This window comes from Penicillium angulare (genome assembly GCF_028827245.1).
Source record: "Penicillium angulare strain IBT 27051 chromosome Unknown utg000005l_segment0_segment0, whole genome shotgun sequence".
NCBI classification, from domain to species: Eukaryota; Fungi; Ascomycota; class Eurotiomycetes; order Eurotiales; family Aspergillaceae; genus Penicillium; species Penicillium angulare.
In genome coordinates, this window is record NW_026623164.1 from 92,247 (window position 1) to 112,876 (window position 20,630).

Consider the following 20,630-nt stretch of genomic DNA (forward strand, 5'->3'; position numbering starts at 1 on the left):
ATGTATTCCGTAAGTTTAAAGGATGGAACACCAGAACTGCGAAGGATCTCGTTTTTAACTCAAGGAATCATCATATAGACCTGGTACTACTACATGGTGGTGAACAGTCCGACTCAACAGGTAATTCTACACGTATCACTAGCCGATTCCCTACCATCCCGAACCGTATACGCGGCTGAGGCGTCGGGATGCAGACGTGGCTGCAGTGGGGCCGATCCAAAAAGCCCGGAAAACCCGCCACGCCTTTAAAGCTTGCTTGATTCCCTCGTGCTGCGCTGCTCGATAAGAGTTTCCACATGCCACAATGATGGTGGTCACTTTTCGAGTGGTCGTCGCCATCACTCTGGTTTTCGCTTTATTTCTCGTGAAGAACCATTTAAGCTCCATTGACGATCAATGGCAGTCGCAATCCGGTCGCAGCGCTGGTCGCAGCGCGCAAATTACTTGGAGAGATGCGGGCGCCCGTATTGAGCTGGTCTCGGGCGATGATCACATTTCTAGTTCCCCTATTCCATCTGTCCACGCGACACCTACCCCGTCCTCTACTCCCACGGGAAGTTCATACGAGGAGCCTACTGGTAAACCGGTTGCGGTTCCTAGATTTGAACCCCAACAGATTCCCGTGGAAGTCCCCGGGGAAGTGGAAGATGACTATGATTTTTGGTTGGATGATTATCTTGATGAGTTGGACAATGATCTGGGGAGATATGGGCATAATCAGATGCCGGATCCAAGGCCTCCACCACCTCAAGTGCCGAAATTGGAAGATCGCATCATTGTACTGGGGAGAATGTCGTGGGAAGATTCGGACTGGTTGGACTATGAGTTGCCAGAGTAAGTCCATTTAAGACGTTTTTCTCACCTTTGCCTTTTCGCATTGTCACTCGGAGTCTCTCCTATCCATTCCTTGTCTATCTCGGATATTTCTATTTAGCACTCATACTAATCGATTTGCTCGTCTAGATGGCCAAGTGCAGTCTACGTTGTCGACGACCCAGATGCTGAGCTTACAGTCGAAGAAAACAAAGGAAAAGAAAGCAATATCTATCTCCAATATATTCGCGACAACTACGATGACTTACCCGAATACATGGTCTTCCTACACGCCCATCGTACCAGCTCACATGTGGAATTCGACGAGCAAGACAATGTTCTAACAGTGCAACGACTACAATTGGACTACGTCAAACAAATGGGATACGCCAATCTACGCTGCGATTGGGGTCCGGGATGTCCGGATGAGGTCTACCCTTTCCGGCAAATGGCTGAGCGCACAACGGAAATTGCATTCGCAGGTGCATGGATCGGTATCTTCAACAACACAGATATTCCAGAGGTGGTTGGAACACCTTGTTGTGCTCAATTTGCCGTTACGCGGGAACAAGTACACGCCCGTCCATTGAGTGACTATGAGCATTATCATACCTGGCTCATGGAGACGGAATTGGATGATGAGACCAGTGGACGTGTTTTTGAATATCTGTGGCATATTATCTTCGGGCAGGATCCCGTCTCGTAAGTTTCTTATTTCTGCTGATATCCGCTTGGATGGCTTTGTTAACCTATTGTGCAGTTGTCCAGCTAAAGCGCAGTGCTATTGGGATGTATATGGGATGGAATATGTGGAGCCGCCAGTTCCCGATTGGATATCCGATAATCCATTTCTCAGCATGGGGAACTATGATGACGAATTTGGAGAATTGGACTTTGATGATGAGAACCAGGACGAGATTGAAAATGAGGATGAGGAGGACCCATTCGACCTTGATGGTCCTTTGGATGACTTGGATCTCGATGATTCTCCGTCAGAATCCATGGTTGTCAACGTCAGCGAACCTGATCTGCGACAGAATCAATACGGAAGCCCATAGACATCGATATTCCATTCCAGGGCTCGCGTGGACGCGGTAGACGTGGAGGCGGACCTTTATCGGGTCTCAGAAACTTGGAAAAATATCCCATTCTCTGTATATATTGTATGATATTTCCTGTGTTCTATTTACTGGACCATCGTGACGAACAGATACCCTCGTGTTTTCAAATATTAGACCGTTTGAATTTTGAACTGTTTTATTCCAGACCAACATTTGAAGTCTTATCTCGATTTTTAGTCATTTCCGTGCCATATATACTTCAATTGAGAGAACCCCGTAAGACTTTTAACCATTCTAGTAGGTACTATTTGTAAAGCTACAACCTTGACATGATGATTATATATACAATACATCTTCAGGAGTCGTTCTGAACCTCTCGGTTTACTCTCTTACCATGCTACTACTACCATGGAGGCTATATCAGAATATCAACTGCTTTAACCTAAATACATAAATCTCATAAATAACCCTCGAATCCAAGTGGTATCACAAATCGTCACAAATCAACGTATTTGCGGACACTTTAGGACCTTCAAGTTGATGAATGAATATCTCTGGTGCTATACTTATAGATTCTGTAAGGACTGTCAAGTCGCGTACCATAAAAGCAAACATCCATGTATGCCACGATTGAAATCAGACCTTCTCAACGGACTCTTCATCTGACATTCCACAGAAAACCGAATAAGAAGAAGGCCATACAATCTAGAGCCATGCCAATGGCATCATTCCAACCAGGGCAGCCATATACACGGCCCCATTGGCAGAATGATCAGTCACTGCACCATTGGTAGGAGTAGCGGAGGTAACAGAACCATCAGAGGTAGCGGAGCCATCCGAGATAGCAGAGCTACCAGACGAGCTTGAGCTATCTGTGGCAGTGGCGGATACAGTTGCGATTGTTCCAGTGCCAGTTTTGGTAGCAGAGGCACTCAGAGTTGTAGCAGCGGTAGGGTTGTAAGTTGTCGTGCTGAAAGAACACGAGCGAACGATATCAAGAGCGTCTAAGAAACTAGATAAGTATTTGTGCTATATATGATAATAAGTCAGTCGGATACATACCATTGTCATCGTCGTCGTCGTCGTCGTCGTCGTCATCATCATCATCATCATCATCATCATCATCATCGTTGTCGTTATCATTATCATTGTCATTGTCATGATCATGGTCGTGGTCGTGGTCATTCCCATATTGGGAAATACAAGCTGCACAGAGCGGAATCTGCGTCTTGGCTGGTGCCCAGTCGCAAATACAACTTAATTCAGCAGAATCATTGTCATGCTGTGCATCACACTTCTCTGAGATCCCTACTACAGGACCACAGGCATCCCAGCAGTGATTTGGAACATCGTCGTGCTCGAGCTTGGCCGCAATAGCCACGTTTCCGGCGAGCACAAGACCACTAAGGGCAAGAAGTTGCTGGGTACGCATGGTGATTGCTTTGGAGAGTGATTGAACTGACGAGTTCAGGGTATTGCTTGAAATGAAATTGCAGTGAGATAATTGCTGTTTGGAATGAATTGGACCTCTCGTGGAAATGATGCCTCTTTATATAGCATAAATCCGTTCAACATGCTCAGATGAATGTAGGTTTCTATTAATGGCTTCATTTTGCAACGCTCTATTTCTTAGCTATGGATAGAGGCTTTGATGAGCTCATAGACGAGAACGTATCGGTATCAAAGTTGGTACCTGGACTGCTAAGCCCCTCCGAGCTATTTGGGTATACAGAAGCATTCATCGTTAGCTGTACAAGCGAGATAATCGACAGAAGTTGGACCCTTCTTTTGACCTTGCTGGCATAATTCCAGGAGTCTATGGCCAATCTGCATGTAGAGAAATAGGCTGCCTGCTCTAAACACCACCTGCCAAGAACCCTTGTTGATCTTTTCATTGATACTTGCGGAGACTATCAAGTAATGTACCTTTCTGCAGCGGGCCCTCGCGCTCGTGATCTACCCACTTTGCAGTGGCTGTGTCGAAATACACTACAACCCAAGACTTTAGCTTCCTTTTGATAGCCTCTTTAGCTGATTTTCAAATAAACAATAGACTAGCAGTATTTTGTAAAACATCCAGACTCTGCACCATGATGTTTGCCAAGGAACAGCCAAGGAACAGGCCGTAGACCCTGTCATCTAAGCCACACTCACTCTGTGGGGCCGCTTTCAACGGAACTCGGCAATTAGGTGGCTGCTAAGTGTTCGCTTCGAGATTAGTGCGCTTTACTTTTTAGTGTCGGCACCGAGCGCAAAATAGTACGGGGTTGGCCGCGACCGTACGATGAGGAATTTCATTAATAAGGTCAATTTCTTTGAAAAAGGACCCAAAATAGATGTCTGTGGGTATCCATGCAGGAAATAATGCCGAGACGCTCCACTCTTGTATACTATTGGCTCCATAACGGGAGCTGCATAGATAATGCACATTGGCGTATTTATAGCAGAGCTAAGATTGTTGCCTAGGCGCCAATGCTCTTTCAATATATCGCCAGACTTGTGAAAACACGTGCTTAATTTAGCAATCAGCGATAATATTAATGAACTGAGGTGTATCTTAGTAGATTTGTTGGAATTGTGTTCTGACTAGGGCTCCATGTATGCTGGGTGCCTAGGTAGCGATCGAGCGGGTTTGTGAATTACGACATCACTTTCACTTGCAACCCGACTTCCGATAAGCTGGAATATTGAATGACTCGGAATGAAGACACAGTGATATTATCGAAACATAGTATGTTGTGTATCTCAAGTGTATCTCAAGTGCACACATGCTCACTTTACATTGGTGCCCTCTCAATTTGCTCAAGCGCCGGCTTATCATAATCTGTGATTGATGGTTGAGTAAGAGATTGTATAAGGTGGCCTAGCCCGATCTCATGTTGTATAGTTTGTAAAAGCTCAAGGTCTCCTGTGGAGGTACCACCGCCGTCAAGGAGTGCGTCCATCTCTTCTAGGGTGATATTGCTGGTTTCAGGCGTGAAAAACCAAACAAATCCAGCACCGAGCGTAATCATGATACCAAATACCAGGAAGGTACCATAACCAAGCTTCGTGAACATACCAGGTGTTACCTGGCCAACGACGAAGTTGTTCATCCAACTTGCAGATATCGCAAGAGACACTCCATACGAGCGCACCGATAAAGGCCATATCTCTGCAGCAACAACCTACTCACATGGACCTCATGACCAGCCAAAAAACATCGTATGAATTTAAATGAGGACAACGCATGCCCAGGAAGAAGACTGCTCGGTTTCCCATTTATCCGAATTTCGAGCAAATATGACAGCAATTGCCAGGCGACAGGAAGCCATTCCTAGGAAGCTCACGAATCGTAAGCTTGCGTCCAATTTTGTCAGGATAGATTAGGTTTGGGATCGCTGCAAGGAGCATGACAACCCTGATGACACCTGTTGCTAAAGGAGATGTAGTGTTGGAAGAATAAAGCCACCAATGCAAGCATATCCAGCGATGGAAACCATACAAAAGTTCTTTCACATCAGCCAAAAAGCTAATGTCTTTCCGGCAACCGTAAGTAGCACTACACTTATCATCTTGCTAGTACATGATCTGGAATTTATTTTGATTCTTAATCCATCAGTTAAGGTCCACGACGAAATAGCAGAATTAAAACAAGATCTGGATTCGATGAACCGGAACTTTGAATTGAAAGGGTTGATCATCGCTCATGACGCTGAGTTCGATTCTTATACAAATATACACGATGAGTGCCTCCCAGGAACTCGGACAGAGGTACTTGATGAGATTGAAGAATGGGCAACAGCGCCAGGCAAGAAGATTATCTCTTGCATACAGGGCATGACAGGCACTGGGAAATCAACAATTGCCAAAACTGTTACAGCCCGCTTCAAGAAGAAAGGGCATCTCGGCGCAAGTTTCTTCAAAAGGGGAGACGAGGACCAAAGTGAGCTTCTTCCTCATATTCAAACGATAATTAACGAAGACCCTCGCATTTCAGATAAGACACTTACGGAGCAATTTTCGGGTTTATATTGCAACCTCTTCGTTCGGTTCAGGGAGACAGAGATACAATAAACCTTGTGGTGATCGACGCCTTAGACGAATGTGAAAGGGATGAAGATGTCAGAACTCTTCTTTGCCTTCTTCCACAAGTTCAACAGTCAAGCTCGGTTCAAATACGGTTTCTCTTAACCGGTAGACCTGAATTACAAATTGAACAGGGCTTCCAGCAAGTTCCCCATGACTTCCAGAATGTTATCCTCTACGAGATTGCTGCACCTATCATCCGACGGGATATTTCTTTCTATTTCGAGCACCAATTCTCAAAATTGAGAGAGGAAGAGGAGCAAATTCTACCAGCCGATTGGCCTGATGATAAGGCTTTGAATATTCTCGTCGAGAGAACGATTCCGTTGTTCATATCAGCTGCAACCATCTGTCGCTTCCTAAGAGATAAAAACTGAGATCCAGACACAAGACTGAAAGCCCTTCTGGCCGACCAAAGAGTTTATGTGTCTAAGATGGAGAGAACATACAAGCCCGTTTTGACCCAGCTTCTTCATGGCCAGGATCATGAGGAGATTCAGGTCCTGACGCAAGATTTCAAAAATTTTGTCGGGATGATTATCGTCCTTGCATCTCCACTGTCCATCAACGCATTGTCCCGATTATTGAACCGGCAGGCAAGAGAGGTAGCATATAGGCTAAACTGTCTTCACTCAGTCCTTCATATTCCAGTCGCTTAGACAAACCTGTCCGATCACTTCATCAATCATTCCCGGATTTCCTCTTTGGAAGCTATGAGCCTACTAGGCTATGCATTCGAGGTGGTAGAAATGATCGCTTCTTTACAGACAGCTATTCCGGTTAGTAGTTCCAAAACTTCATGCCGATTCTTTAAGCAAAACTATTTAGTGAAGATGAATCGCTATCCTGTCGTGGCCGAACTATTACGAGATGCCCAACACTACTTCCTGATGAACAGCCAATTACTTGATGAGACACCCCTCCAAATCTATTTTGCAGGTCTGATTTTCGCACCTCATGAGTCAATAACACGTGAAACGTTTGAACAGTACATCCCTTCCTGTATATGCCGGTTGCCTGAGACTGAAACAGCATGGGACACAAAATTGCAGTTTCTTGAAGGCCATTCAGATTATGTTGCTTCCGTTAAATTTTCCTATGATAATCAAATCTTGGCTTCAGGTTCTTTCAACCAAATGATGCGGCTTTGGGGCGCTAAGACGGGTGCGCTTCGCCACACTCTCAAGGAACATCTGGACGTGGTGAAATCCGGTTCCTTTTCACCTGACGGTCAGCTATTAGCCTCAGGCTCTAGAGACAAAGCTCTGCGGATATGGGATATAGCGACTGGTGCACTTCAGCAGACCATTGAGGGCCATTCAGAAGACATCAATTCCGTATCTATCTCGCCTGACAGCTGTCTAGTAACCACAGGGTCGGACAATATAGTCCGGCTCTGGAATATCATAGCAGGGGAGCTCCAGCAAACTCTTGACGGCTACTCGAAGGGAGTCAATTTGGTTGCCTTTTCACCCAATGGGCAATTAGTAGTATCAGGCTGTGATTATCGGACAGTGCGACTTTGGGATCTGGCGAAGAAGCTGCTAGCAACTTAATAGCTTTAGGGCATAATTCAGGCCGGGTTTCCTTCATTGAACTTTCTTTGCCGTAAACATTATCAAACACGCGCGCGTGGGTGCTCTTTTCTTTTCTTTTTTTGATTTCAGGCTGTATCATTCCCATTGCACCTATTTGTCAATATGACGGAGAGTGCTATTAGCAGCACTCAAAAAAATCATAATCAACCATTCTGAGGCCCTCCTATTACCACTCCCACGTTGAAATTAATAAACGCTAATATCTAATATCTGTTATCTAAACATTTTATATTGTTTCCATAATACGACTCCTAGGGAGAGTGGCGATCACTGTTCAACGCGGCACTAAGGAAGGCAAATACACGCACTTTTCACCCCAAGCAAGTCGTTTTGTCAACATCGCTTGCAGGTGTGCTGTTTATCCCCGAGATTCCTGGTATCGGAAATTTCAAGAGAGAAGTGAGGCATTTCACCCAGAACCACGCCTCTCGTGAATGGATTGGCAAAAAGGTCTTAATCGTCGGGACCTCCTTATTCTGATTTGATACGGCCTATGACTTTGCTCGCCGAGGTATCGATGTCACTTTGCTTCAGCGGTCGCCCACATATATCATGTCATTGAGTGAGGCTATTATCGATGGTAGCATCAAGATGGAGCACGGATATACTCTTCGATTCACCGAGGACTACGTCTTACTCAACGTAGAACGGGAGTAGAAGTATAATCTCATTATTTTGGCCACAAGCTTTGCCAACACTGTGAAGTCTATTCGCCATGTTTTTGGCGGTAGGGTTACCGACCAGTGTAAGCAACTAAGTTAAGAAATAAAAAATAGGTTCTCAATAGTACTTAGAAGGTAACTGGCATTGATAAAACCTCGGGCATGCCCCATACCACTCAAATGTATTGGCACCGAGAACCAAGGCCATATTTTGCCCCTAAGCTATACTTACATTAATCCAAGCATTCGTCCACATAATTCCTATTTTAGTTAATATTGCGACGAACTTTATTCTGACTTCGGAAAGTTCAAGCATTCACATGCATTGAACGCCTGATCTCGCATACCCTAATTCCAATGTACGCGTGTTTACTGAGGAAGAGTTTTAAGGATACAATCCGTGGTTGGTGGCCACACATTACATATGATAGCCTAAAGACTAATTATTCAATGTGGAAGAATCGATTTATGACTCATTCATAAGGCTCCAAGGGTTGCAGTATGGACGTTAGTGTGTTGTGGTAGATCAACAACTCTTCTTTCCTGGTACCTAGCATCTATTGTACCACATATCCATCTGTTGTTGCAGTGTTAACCTGGACAATAGGCTTCCACATTCAAGAGCAGACTGGGCCTATTTATACCTGTTGTGCCTAATTTTCATGTTAATTGAAGCGGTGGATGATTTCTTTGATAGTGGCACTCCACACTCAAGCTGACTCAGCCGCCACAGCCAATAACACTTCGACTCCACAAGTGAATTGACCTCATCGTCAAGCGAGCGAGAAAGCGCAACGCAAGATTTCTTGCTCTTGCGCGCCATTCCACCCCCCCCGCCTCGATCGCTTTCATTCACTGCCCATACGTCCTTATCTGGGCTGTAGTGAATGGTCCTTGTTGGCCCTATATCTCAGAGCCTCAAGTTGTTCTGAATGCTGCTCCCTTTCATTCGCCGCTGACTGTCGTGACTGCCCTGTCGTACAAAGGTAGCCTTTCGTCTTAAGCCTCATTCATCTTCGCTAGCCCTTCCACGGTCGCATTCAACTGATACTTGTCCTTGGTTTTCAGATCTGCGACCCGCTGAGTTTCGGGGCAATCTTGATTCCGCTATCAAGAGTCGGCCCATTTTTTTGCCCGAATTCCTGGTGGAACCCAACTTTTTTTTTTTAGGCGTGGGTCAGCGCGCCTGGGACGTTACTGACGGCCCCTACAATCGAGCTTGCAATCTGCATAACTTGAAGCATTGGTTTATCGATACCCCGTCGACTCGATTCGCCTACTCCTCTCTTTCGTCGCCAGTCGGTAAATTCTAGCGCAAACCCCGCCCTCGCGATACCCGAAACATCAACATCATAGATCTCATCGATTCATCATGAGTTCCCAAGGAATAACGCGCAAACGACCTGCTCCGGGCACAGCACCTACGGTCCGCCCCCAGATGGGCACCGCCCCTAACTATCCTCCTCCGAATCCGGACTCACAGTTATCCAACGACCAGTTCTTGCAGTGGGGCCAAAATCCTGCTCCAAACTCTGTGAATACATCTTTCCACGAGAACGCTGCCTATAACCCGGGATATGTCGACTCCCACGATATTGCAGCCTCGAATGCGAACAACAACCAGGTTGCGCGTCGCCAGCAGCCGAACCAGCTAGTCAGTCGGAATCGTGGATATGAACAATCGCCCGTCGCCTATTCGGAACCTAACACAAGTGGTAACCCGGGAGAGTCGGGAGCATGGGGCGAATCGCTAGAGCAGTTATATTTTCGAGCTTTAGCTGCCAAGAAAGAGTCACAGGCGAAGCGAAAACAAATTCCACCTTTTGTGCAAAAGTTGAGCAGGTAAGTGACATTAATTCTTGCGTGTCTCCTTATGGCCAAAAACTAATAAAATCAACAGCTTTCTTGATGAATCCAAAAACACCGAATTGATTCGATGGTCTGATGATGGAAATTCTTTCATTGTACTAGACGAGGATGAATTTGCGAGAACCTTAATCCCTGAGCTGTTCAAACACAACAATTATGCATCTTTTGTTCGCCAGCTGAACATGTATGGGTTCCATAAGAAAGTTGGTCTTTCCGACAATTCCATGCGCGCCAGTGAGCGAAAGAACAAAAGTCCCAGTGAATACGCAAATCCATACTTCAAGCGAGGTCATCCGGACCTGCTGTGGCTGATTCAGAAACCAAAAAATACCACAGGCCATGCTAGCAAGGGAAGTAAGAGCGGACCGCGTGTGAAGACCGAGGATATGGATGAAAATGAACTGGAAGATTATGGCGAGGAGAATGTACCAACATCTCGTGAAAGCCGACCCCGACCTCAACAGCTGTCTCTCATGACGGACACTCCTGTGCCATCAGACCAGCTGTCGGGTGTCTATCGAGAACTGCAAGCGATCCGTCAACAACAACAAATCATCTCAAACACCATCACGCGGCTTCGGAAAGAGCATGAGCAGCTATACGCTCAAGCTGCAAACTTTCAAGAGCAGCACACCCGTCATGAGAATTCTATCAACGCCATTCTCACTTTCCTCGCAACTGTCTATAACCGCAGTTTGCAGGGCCAGGAAGGGAACCAAAACATTGCCAACTCTTTTGCTGGTGCCATTTCTGGGGATCAAGGCAACATCGTGGATATGGGCGATGGGTTTCCTTTGGGTTCCTTAGCTGGACTCACTAGTCCAATTGGTCAAAGAACAATAAAGAAACAACCGCTACTTCTCAAAGCCCCACCTGCTGCAGATGGAACCAATCGTGCCACTACCCTTTCTCCCGGAGCCAGCTCATATGACACGCGATCTCGAAGTCATAACCGCCAGCCAAGTGCTTCCCAGCCCGGGCATGTTGAGGAAGTATTCGACAACAGCCCGCGCCAGAATACTACCGTTCCGCCATTGAATAATACGGATGAAAACTACCCCCAGCAAGATATTATGTCCGTTATCCAGAACACCAATGCACGGAATGGTGTCCCTACCAACTTTTCTGAGTTTCCTAATGTTTTGTCTTCCCTCGAAACATCTGGTGGTAATGTTCCTCTTACCGCAAACCAACGCGCTGATATGCTTCGACTCATGGCTCACGAGACAAACACGGCCGATCCTTCTGGTCAAGGATCTTCAAACAATGCTCTTATGACTCCAACACCACCCCCGATGCCCCACAATTACTCCAACCGGCTTGCGAACACTCGTCAAGAGATTGACAATTTAGTCAAGATGCAAGCTGAACAAGATCGCTCCGTTCAAAACCTTACCAACCTGCTTCAACCATTAAGCCCGACTGGTGCTATACCAGGTCTAGATGCTGATGGAAATGGTGCACCTCCTCCACTTGATCTAGACACTATATTCAACAACGACTACTTCACGGACATTGGAGATACAGATCCCGACAGGAAAGCCATGAACCTCGGTGACAATGGTCAAAATCCAGAGTTGGGTGGAAACATGAATGATTCTTTGGATACTGGTCAAGGAACTGATGGCGTCACAAATGATCTCTTTGACTTCGGTCATATTCCAGGCGATGGTGATCTCTTTGACGGCACCAACCATGGCCAAGATCATTACAACTACAACTTCGATGGCGCTGGCGCTGGCGTTGGTTATGGCGGCGATTCCGGCTCTGGTAACATGGACTCGGGCCGAGTTATCGAGCAGTTGACAGACAGCGAAGCTACAAGTCCCGCGGCGCCAGAAGAAGCTGTTGATGATGGGGGTAGCGCAAAGAGGCGCAGGAAAGCGTGATGAGGCAGACGAGCTAGAGTTGAGCTTTGATGCGATGGACCTAAAAGAACTAATCTACCGAGAAGGTGGGAGGATATCCTAAGTGATTACTTGATCACTGGCGGCGTTTTTCTGTTTATATGGGTTGCTTCCTGGGGTTTGGGGGTTAGGAGCCGGTTTTGTAAAAACTCGAGCTTGATATGAATGATCCACGTTGATCTTTGAGATCAAAATTTGAATGAGCTTATTCGGTCGCTCATGACTTGATCAACTTGACAGTATCTCACTTTTCTCCCTTTACCTTGTAGATCTTTCAACATCCTTCCTAGACATATACTCCTGTAGTCTAGCTTCAACACTCACCCCATTCCACAACTCAGTATCTCCTTTCTCGACCCTCTCCGGCATACCTATTTGCTCCAATGCAATTGATGCTGCGACGGCGCCATAACAAGCTGCCCTCAAAGCATCATTTGTCCGAAGATACCCAACAGCATACCCACCCAGAAACGCATTCCCAGCTCCAGTCGGATCAACAACCTTAGACACTGATAGCTCCTTAGAGCCAGCTTCAAGTTCATCTCTATAGAACGGGGGTAGCCATGTCGCAGGAAGATATCGAGCTTGCACAAGACACCCTTTCTCTCCAGCCCTAATGAGTACTATGCCTCGGTTATCCGGCCCAACACCATTATCTACTAGCTTCGTTGCTAATTCCTCAATCTTTGTAATGGTAAGATCAGTTTGTTCCGCCCGGGAAAACAACCTCAATAATTCTAGGTGATTTGGACTGAGCACATCAACGTATCGTGCTGCATCGAAGCACGCTTGAAGATTATCTGGGCTGCATGATAGAGGAGCCGGTTCCCAGATGATCAGGGGTCGATCCAAGATACCTGCTTTATGTCGAAGGGCAAGCAGATTTGTAACGCGTATCTTGATATCTTGGGGACTTGCAAGATAATGGTATACATTTGACTTTAGCAAAGCAGTTTCGCCTATGCTTAACTCGTCAACGACTAGAATGGGCGTGGTATATTGAAAAGTCTTCGCTGTAGAATGCTTTAGTAAAGATCTTCGCTCATTCAATGTTGCAAATGTAGTATTCCAAGGTTCTAGCAACGAGTCCTTACGTCCAAAAGTCGTATCTTTATATTCGAGTAAACCTCGTGCCGATAATCTCTCTAATTTCTCGTCGATATGCAAGGTGATATCCCAACTTTGTAGAAGCTCTTCTATGGATTCTGGAAAGTCATTTCCCGTGTGAATACGCCAGGCTACGCGACGGCTTTTTGGCGATGGTAGGAACAGTAATGCGCCCAGTGTTGCTGAGATAGGTGTTAATTTTGAGCTTGAAATGAGATAATAGTTCAATGAATATAATAGTACTAACCGTAAGCTCCTGAGCCACCCAGAATATTGGTCAATGGTGCTCGGCCTGGAAACCGGATCTCGTCGAGAACCACCAAACCGAAACTTGCGAAGAAAATATCCTGTTCGTCCATGGCGAATGAGATATATCTTATTTCGAGTCTGTTGGCCTTCTTTTCTATATGTACCTACGTGTGTAGAAGTTGCCACCAGTGAGGCTTTCCAAGCACGATTTCTGAGTGGGGGTGGAAAGTGGCCCACACTGAAGTTTGTTCTTCCGTTCCGAATTGGCATTATCCATGGATGGACCTGTTTACTCGTCGTTACTTACAGAGGTATCTCTTTCGCAGATATACAATATTATGAGATACTGCAATGCTTGCATAGATTTACAATACGGCAACAGCGCTCGCTGATTTGGCACAACATGGTTTATGGATGATACATTTTATGATGTGCTATAAAAGATACAGAAAGGTAGGGTATCTTGCCCAAGTGATGGGTGCAGGTTGTTGAAGTCCATATATACAATGCATATGCATTATTAGTCGCTTTGAATCACAAAATGCGTTTTGGATCGATATCCATCTGTTATGTAGAAGGTCGCGAAGGGTTGAAGAGATGTGGGGAAATGTTGAGGCGCTTGGACTGAAGGGCCTAATGAGACTCGTCAGACCGATTTCCTTGTCGGCGATACAGGATTCCTTAATTGTTTAAATGATGCCTCGTTCAGCTTATTTTTTTCAAATACGAGATTTGCAGGTTCAGGGGGGAAGCTAGACAGACCTAAGCTTATCGACCAAAGTTGAAAGATGGCCGTAGAAGTATTACTCTAACCAGCAGTCAATGGTCGACTACTAGTAATCCAGGTGGAAGGATTCCTCTTTGTATCGCATGGGGAGAGAAGAATTGTAAAAGTGTTTGTCGCATATGGAGGTGTGGTTTTGACTGTCGCGTAAGGGAAGTGAGAAAGAATCCAGACAATGGCTCTAGGAGGATCATTGTTGTCGCGTAAGGGTGAAGCTGATGATGAGTGAGATATATGCAATGGAGCCGAACACAGCCGCATTATATCTGTGGGACTTCTTGCGTAACCAGCAAGACTCTCTGGTGCCGATCATGATCTAGCGGAGTTCTGGCATGAAGTCCAAGTTGAAATCGTAGTCGACGTAGGGTGCGTTCGGAAATATCATATCCATCTTGTCGTAGTAGCTTGAGCATTGCTTTGTCGGTCAGTCTATCTTGCATGAAAAGCAGTCTGATCCGTGCGTGAAGGGTCTCATCAGCTGTTGTGGTTCGGTGTCGCTTGCGGATACCCCACTTTCGTAATCGGGATTGGATGGTGCGTTCCTTCACTTGAATGTTGTACCGGCTTTCTAAAGTACGACTTATTGAGTCGCTACTAATACCATGTTGGAAAAGTGTGATAATCTCGTCCCGATAAGGCTCGAGGTTGATTTGTTGACGAGGCATTGCTTAGACGGTGTGGAAGAAAGAAAGGGAGAAAGCGGAGAAAACATTATGTGGGATGGATGAAGGCGGTGAAACTATACTTCCATCATGATCACGCCAACTATTTTCTCTTTAAGACTATTCTGTTATGAATTTGTCAATTGGATATAAACTTTGTGATTCGATTCAAGGTACGGTTACACTAATGCGGCTACTACAGGGATTAGAAGAAATGAAGTCTGTATGATTAACAAGCAAATATATGCTATATTAGGGAATCTTAAATACTATGGGATCATGTTTACCCATTAGAGTCATTACAACGTACAGCAAGTCTCAATCCTGGGAGATATCCAGCAGCCTAGAACGAGAAGTCCTCTATACAAAGCCGGCAGGCGGAAATATCCATCACATTTATCATTTTCACCCACTTAAGCCTTCTTATCCGAAGTCAAACTAGATGAAGTAGCCATTTCAGGGCTAGCCTTGCTACGCTTGGCGAGGCGGAAGCCACCAACCAGGAAGAAAAGAGCCTCCAGACCCAGGATGACTGCGAGAGTCACCATGGCACCAATAACACCAGCGACAGGACGAGAGATACCGCCGGAGCCGCCTGTGCTTGACTTGTTCTCGGTTGAGCTAGTGCTGGAAGATGCACAGGCGCCATCAGTGTTGCCGCACATGTCGCACCACTTGCTGGTGGATGTGACGGCGACCTGCTCCATGTGCGAGGTGAAATCATTGTAGGAGAGAAGGTCAGTCTCCTTTCCGAACATGCGGAACACAGTGGGCTCGTCGGAGCCAGTAATGGTAGCATTGTGGAACAAGAAGCGCACGCTGATATCATCGGTTGAGGGGAAGTCGCTCGAAGTGTCGTTGGTGACAAGCTCGAAGGACATGGATGAGGCGTAGTCAGGAATACCGTAGAAGCTTTCTGAGGCAGCGGGCATATCCATCAAGCCGAAGAAGGACATAATGGTTCCGTAAGAACCAAACTGAACATTCAGAATCGACTTCTTACCCCCAGTGCTAACGAGTTGATCGAAGTTGTCAAGAATTCCACCTAGGACAACCGCACCGCTGATGGCACGCACTTCGTCGGACGAGTTGTAGGCCAGGTTCCACTCGTGAACACTGGCGAGTGACAGCAGCTGCACCTTGTTCTCATCGGTCATGTACTTGGTCTTTTCGGGGAACTCGGAAGACGAGTTGTGAATATCGCCCACGTTCAAGTAATCATAGATGGTGTAGGCATTCTCGAAGCTCATGTCTTCGGAAGAGAAAGTTCTGTTCAGCACAGGTGAGAGCGACTGGTAGAAGCTCGCGGTGGACTTGAGCATTTCATTATAAGAGTCGGAAGAATAGTAGTTGTTGCTGCTCACAGTCGCCTTATTACAGCCAGTGGAGCCCTGCAACCAGCTAGAAGATTCACTGTTGGAGCCCGATGCAATTGGCTGCAGCTGAATCAGCTGGTATCCATTCAAAGGCGAGTCGACGACGGTGCCGTTGCCCAGAGTCGTATTGGCAGAGTCATGGGCGGGAGGATAGATACCCTGCAAGAAACCGGTAGCCGAGTTCTGCAGCACAGCATCAGATGGAGCACTGGCATTGACCTGGTTTGGAACCACAATGGGGTCACTAATGCCGTGGATCTGCTTATCGGAGCCAGTAGCGACATAGCGCTTGTTCCAGTAAGAACCGGCAGCAAAGACCTCATGGTAACCCAAGTCGGTCAGTTGAGTGTTGCCGAGGATCTTTGCAGTGCGATCTCCATGGCGAGCATAGATATAAGCACCTAGCACACGCTCAGCAGACACAGCAGGTGCAGCAAGAGAGGCCAACAGTAGGCCGGACTGAATAGAAGAACGCATGGTTAACAATTCGAGGATTTTGCAGTTAGAAGATTAGAACCCAAGAACCAGCGGTCTTTTTATTTAGACGTGAGACAAGCCGGAATGATCACCACGATAGAAAAAAGAGGATTCACGCAACGCTATATATCCTCGGGACTTGAATTTTTTGGGTACCACGCTTTGACCTCAAGTGCTTGATCATGTAGCTAGCTACTTCGTAAATCGTGCATAAACAACGTTCCAGAGCCCAATGAGTGCGGACCAGAGGGAACAATTCCCCCGCAGGACAAAGTCTAATGGCAATTGTGAACGGCGATTACCGGCCACATCCACTCATGGACTATCCTGATCTGGCACGAGAAGAGGCTACTGCAAGCCAAGACTGGGCGCTTCCGAGGAAATGCAATAAACTTTTAGGTAACTGAAATGGCCGAGATGAACTAATTCCCCTCAGTTGATAACAGGCTAAGCCGAGTCCCCGCGGTGGAGACCGGAAAGGGTCCAGAGACCCTGATTAGCCTTGATTAGCTCCGGTGTGTTGTGATTTGCTGTGGTTGACTTTGACTGACTTTGGCTGGATGTGATTCATTATGCTCGACTCTGATTTGAGTGTTTTCTGCTCATTAAAGTGGGAATTTTTGTCAGACGCTGACCATCGTGTATGTGTTCGGACCTATAATATGCTGCGGATTAGCCCTGGAGGTATTTATACCGAGAAATCGAACACACTTCATATTTCCCCGCTTGAACTTATCTTTCTTTCTTTCTGTTGCATTCTAATTTCCAAATTTCCAAATTCTCTGATATTTGCTTCATCCTCTCTTCGTATTAATTCCCGGGTGTGGCAAGTGTTGCCGTCCCAAGGATGCTAACGCTAACAATGTTAGTATTCGCGAACTAATGCAACGCTAAAAGTATAGAACGGATAACGCGGAATTCCTGTTTTCATCTTCGTGTTGATATGCTTTGTGCTCGTGACCCAAATGGTATTACTTTCATCTTAAAATCTAATTTCCCAAAAAGTCATTTTTTTCATGTCAATGCAACGCCTTTCTCTCCCATCAATTCACATCCACTCCGCACCACGCCAACTAGTCCGCCAGTCTGGACAGCCTCCGATCCGCCACTAGACAGTCGCCACTCAATCTCAGCGAGCCCCTCTAACCAGGTAATACGGGTGTGTGCGGGGACCTCGAGTGTTTGCAATTGATCCGCCAGCGCGGACAAAATATCCGCTAATGCGAGACCTTTCGTGGACTTGAGGGTATTGATGGTATTGAGACAAGAGGTAACATCGCTAGTAGTCAGGAGTGTAGTCATGATTTCTTGGATATCAGCGGGATGAGGGGCCGCGATACAGTCGTAAATTGTAGTGTTCGTGATTGTCTCCGGCTCGGGGAGCGGAGCATTGGGTGCGTCTCGCATGGGAAGAGGTTTACCTATACAGTGTGATGTTAGAAGAATCATACGTGGGGTATTTGGTGAGCCGAGGAAAACATACTACTGGCGTGGCAGGCCTGAAGGACATTCAATGCCCGTCGCATATCACCCTTGCTGAGTGTGACCAGACTACCCACTGCCTCTGGTTGAATCTTGACACCCTCTTTCTCAACCACCTGGTTCACAATATGTCTGATGTCGGCTTCTTTGAGAGGGCTAAACCGGAATCGTGTGCATCGAGACAATAATGCAGGTGAAAGCTTGTGTGTGTAATTCGCGATGATACAGAATCGTGTGTTGGCCGTGTAGCGCTCCATAATGCGACGAAGAGCCATTTGTGCTGTTGAGGTCATCGCATCTGCTTCGTCCAAAATGATTAACTTGAACCCAGCTAGGCCTTCGTTGCCAGTCTGGGGAGCCATAGAAAAGATTTGCTTTGTGCCTGGGGTTTCCCAGTTAGTAAATAGAGCCATCAAAATAAGAAGCCCAAGCAGACGTACTAGCAAATGTTTTGATCTGCTCTCGAACGACATCAATTCCACGATCATCACTAGCATTCAGTTCCAACACCATTTGTCGCATATTCTTGTTGCCATATATCCGTCGGGCAAGAGCCAGAACCGTGGAGGTTTTACCAGTTCCGGGAGGGCCATAAAGAAGAAGGTGAGGGAAACGCTGTTATAGTTGTGAGTAACAAAATTCTCTCACATGGTCCCTGGGTGTACATATCATACTTTGGCCTCGACGAAGCGGTTGATTGTTGCGAGAATATCTTGGTGTCCGGAAACATCGTCTAAGCTCTCGGGGCGGTATTTTTCGACCCTGGGCAAAGAGGTTAGAAAATCCTGTAATCCAACTCAAAGGGCAATAGTGATTATTATCCATACCATGGAAGATTATCTTGAGCTTCAACGGGGAGATCGGCTGCTGTCCTCTTCTTTCCAGCTGCATTGTCGGACCCAAATTGGATGTCTTTGGGCGCATCCACGTCCATTGCATCCTCGTAGTCGGACATTGTGAAATGAAACGTCCACTGTCAGGTTATTTGAGGTGGCTTTCAGAAAGATGTAGAAAGAAAGCTGAAAGAGAACTAGAAAAAAAATATAGAAGAGTCGCGAAAGCCGTAGTAAGACGCGTTCCGCGCGTAAAGAGGATAAGAGGCCCTCGGGGCGGAAAATCAAGAAAGAGCTGGGGTGAGTGTTCCGTGCTCCACTCCAATGACATCCTCACTGCCTAAACCCAAGCTCTCCGCATCAACACCATCCCACCTCTGTCCCGTCGCCTTCCACAATGCCTGTAAGGATATATCATGAACTATTGGCGGACTCTTGAATTAATATCCTTGATTATAGGCATACCACTCTATCTTCCTGGAGGACCGAGATGTCCCCGTGATAGGTACGAAATGCCCCACCAAATGCACCCATCCTCCCCATGCATCCCCTCATGCGCTACATCACTCCAAGAACCTAGAATTAACGAATACTGTACCAGGCAACTTCCCAATTCTGCCATTGCGCACTCGCACTCGTGGCCCCGCATATACCTTGCCCGCTCTTCCCCCCAATACAGCTGACATCGATGTTGCCCCGGACAATGAGTCCTACGACTGCGTCGATGAGATCTTGTCACTTTTCCGAGCCAATGTGCTTTTCCGCAACTTTGAGATCAATGGCCCCGCCGATCGAATGCTCATTTATGGAACCCTCTTCGTGAGCGAATGCCTTGGGAAAGTAAAGCCTACTATGAACGCCCGCGAGGCTGAGAAGGTACGCACTACGAATAACTGCTTGATTGAGGAGATCTCGCATAGCTAAATCATTCTTATCCGTGACAGGCTTTGATCAATGCTGCGCTTGACAATTTTGCTATTCCTGGCGATGTGTCCTTCCCGCTCAACCAAGCTTTTGAGCCCCCACGCGACCGCCAGGATGCGGAGAGCCTGCGGGCGTAAGTCCCATTCGATCCCTCTTTCAGAAGCCAGAACTAATTAGCGTGATCCCGTTAGATACGTTTCTCAGGTGCGACAGGAGGTTGCTGTACGGTTACATGCTAGATTATACCCCGGTGGAGAGGGCCCGTCCAAGGTACGTCGCATGCAATCATTTATATCGACTTCCTGGTTACATATCAGATGCACATAACTAAGAACCCAAATTCTACAGTTCTGGTTGAGTTTCACCAAGAGAAAGTTCATGGGGAAGAGTCTGTAGATGAGAAACTGGTTGTATATTGTTTTATGAAATCCAGCGCATGAATCAACTCTTTTCCATTTCTTCAGGGTGTTTCTTATATATCATTGAACATGATGGGATCTGTCTTAGCTGCCAAAGCAGGATCTTGGGCAGCTTTGCTCACACTTATATGAAAATTTGAGGCGAAAAATAGTTCTCAATAGGCAACTATATAAATCATGATGAATGCTCTAGTTCTATGGTAGCCCTTGGATTTACTTCTCTGGTCAATTTCTAATTATCAACCGCAATTGGCAACAAATGGTAAGTCTTGCTTAGTCTGATTATCATAATATCATACATCTATTTTTCTTCTTTTGAATTTGGTCTTTGATCCAACC

At 46.3% G+C, this 20,630-nt stretch overlaps 11 protein-coding genes across 11 annotated transcripts; 5 read left to right on the forward strand and 6 right to left on the reverse strand.

Annotated features, from left to right (window-relative positions):
- Positions 1-304: 304 nt before the first annotated feature.
- Positions 305-1,871, forward strand: N7478_007424 (DUF3431 domain-containing protein; the record flags this gene model as incomplete). The annotated part of the gene is made up of 3 exons (XM_056923638.1): positions 305-834; positions 964-1,515; positions 1,574-1,871. 3 exons carry the CDS (start codon positions 305-307, stop codon positions 1,869-1,871), a joined length of 1,380 nt encoding a protein of 459 aa, XP_056776364.1.
- Positions 1,872-2,579: 708 nt separating this feature from the next.
- Positions 2,580-3,306, reverse strand: N7478_007425 (putative GPI anchored protein; the record flags this gene model as incomplete). The annotated part of the gene is made up of 2 exons (XM_056923639.1): positions 2,580-2,878; positions 2,937-3,306. 2 exons carry the CDS (start codon positions 3,304-3,306, stop codon positions 2,580-2,582), a joined length of 669 nt encoding a protein of 222 aa, XP_056776365.1.
- Positions 3,307-4,651: 1,345 nt separating this feature from the next.
- Positions 4,652-4,969, reverse strand: N7478_007426 (general substrate transporter; the record flags this gene model as incomplete). The annotated part of the gene is made up of 1 exon (XM_056923640.1): positions 4,652-4,969. One exon carries the CDS (start codon positions 4,967-4,969, stop codon positions 4,652-4,654), a length of 318 nt encoding a protein of 105 aa, XP_056776366.1.
- A 187-nt stretch (positions 4,970-5,156) lies between these two features.
- N7478_007427 (WD domain-containing protein) lies at positions 5,157-6,319 on the forward strand (the record flags this gene model as incomplete). Its single annotated transcript, XM_056923641.1, is given in 3 exon segments — positions 5,157-5,208; positions 5,476-5,900; positions 5,912-6,319. The coding sequence occupies 3 exon segments, from the start codon at positions 5,157-5,159 to the stop codon at positions 6,317-6,319; spliced, it is 885 nt and encodes a 294-aa protein (XP_056776367.1).
- Positions 6,320-6,775: 456 nt separating this feature from the next.
- On the forward strand, positions 6,776-7,498 carry N7478_007428 (WD40 repeat domain-containing protein; the record flags this gene model as incomplete). Its single annotated transcript, XM_056923642.1, has 1 exon — positions 6,776-7,498. The coding sequence occupies one exon, from the start codon at positions 6,776-6,778 to the stop codon at positions 7,496-7,498; it is 723 nt and encodes a 240-aa protein (XP_056776368.1).
- Positions 7,499-9,574: 2,076 nt separating this feature from the next.
- Positions 9,575-11,960, forward strand: N7478_007429 (heat shock factor family protein; the record flags this gene model as incomplete). The annotated part of the gene is made up of 2 exons (XM_056923643.1): positions 9,575-10,044; positions 10,103-11,960. The coding sequence occupies 2 exons, from the start codon at positions 9,575-9,577 to the stop codon at positions 11,958-11,960; spliced, it is 2,328 nt and encodes a 775-aa protein (XP_056776369.1).
- Positions 11,961-12,236: 276 nt separating this feature from the next.
- N7478_007430 (uncharacterized protein) lies at positions 12,237-13,444 on the reverse strand (the record flags this gene model as incomplete). The annotated part of the gene is made up of 2 exons (XM_056923644.1): positions 12,237-13,267; positions 13,333-13,444. The coding sequence occupies 2 exons, from the start codon at positions 13,442-13,444 to the stop codon at positions 12,237-12,239; spliced, it is 1,143 nt and encodes a 380-aa protein (XP_056776370.1).
- A 934-nt stretch (positions 13,445-14,378) lies between these two features.
- Positions 14,379-14,783, reverse strand: N7478_007431 (Clr5 domain-containing protein; the record flags this gene model as incomplete). The annotated part of the gene is made up of 1 exon (XM_056923645.1): positions 14,379-14,783. One exon carries the CDS (start codon positions 14,781-14,783, stop codon positions 14,379-14,381), a length of 405 nt encoding a protein of 134 aa, XP_056776371.1.
- A 410-nt stretch (positions 14,784-15,193) lies between these two features.
- N7478_007432 (Histidine phosphatase superfamily clade-2) lies at positions 15,194-16,633 on the reverse strand (the record flags this gene model as incomplete). Its single annotated transcript, XM_056923646.1, has 1 exon — positions 15,194-16,633. The coding sequence occupies one exon, from the start codon at positions 16,631-16,633 to the stop codon at positions 15,194-15,196; it is 1,440 nt and encodes a 479-aa protein (XP_056776372.1).
- A 1,014-nt stretch (positions 16,634-17,647) lies between these two features.
- N7478_007433 (replication factor C subunit 3) lies at positions 17,648-19,070 on the reverse strand (the record flags this gene model as incomplete). Its single annotated transcript, XM_056923647.1, has 5 exons — positions 17,648-18,054; positions 18,117-18,497; positions 18,556-18,730; positions 18,790-18,877; positions 18,943-19,070. 5 exons carry the CDS (start codon positions 19,068-19,070, stop codon positions 17,648-17,650), a joined length of 1,179 nt encoding a protein of 392 aa, XP_056776373.1.
- A 275-nt stretch (positions 19,071-19,345) lies between these two features.
- Positions 19,346-20,268, forward strand: N7478_007434 (actin-related protein 2/3 complex subunit 3; the record flags this gene model as incomplete). Its single annotated transcript, XM_056923648.1, has 5 exons — positions 19,346-19,351; positions 19,408-19,824; positions 19,893-20,005; positions 20,064-20,142; positions 20,221-20,268. 5 exons carry the CDS (start codon positions 19,346-19,348, stop codon positions 20,266-20,268), a joined length of 663 nt encoding a protein of 220 aa, XP_056776374.1.
- Between the last annotated feature and the right edge of the window lie 362 nt (positions 20,269-20,630).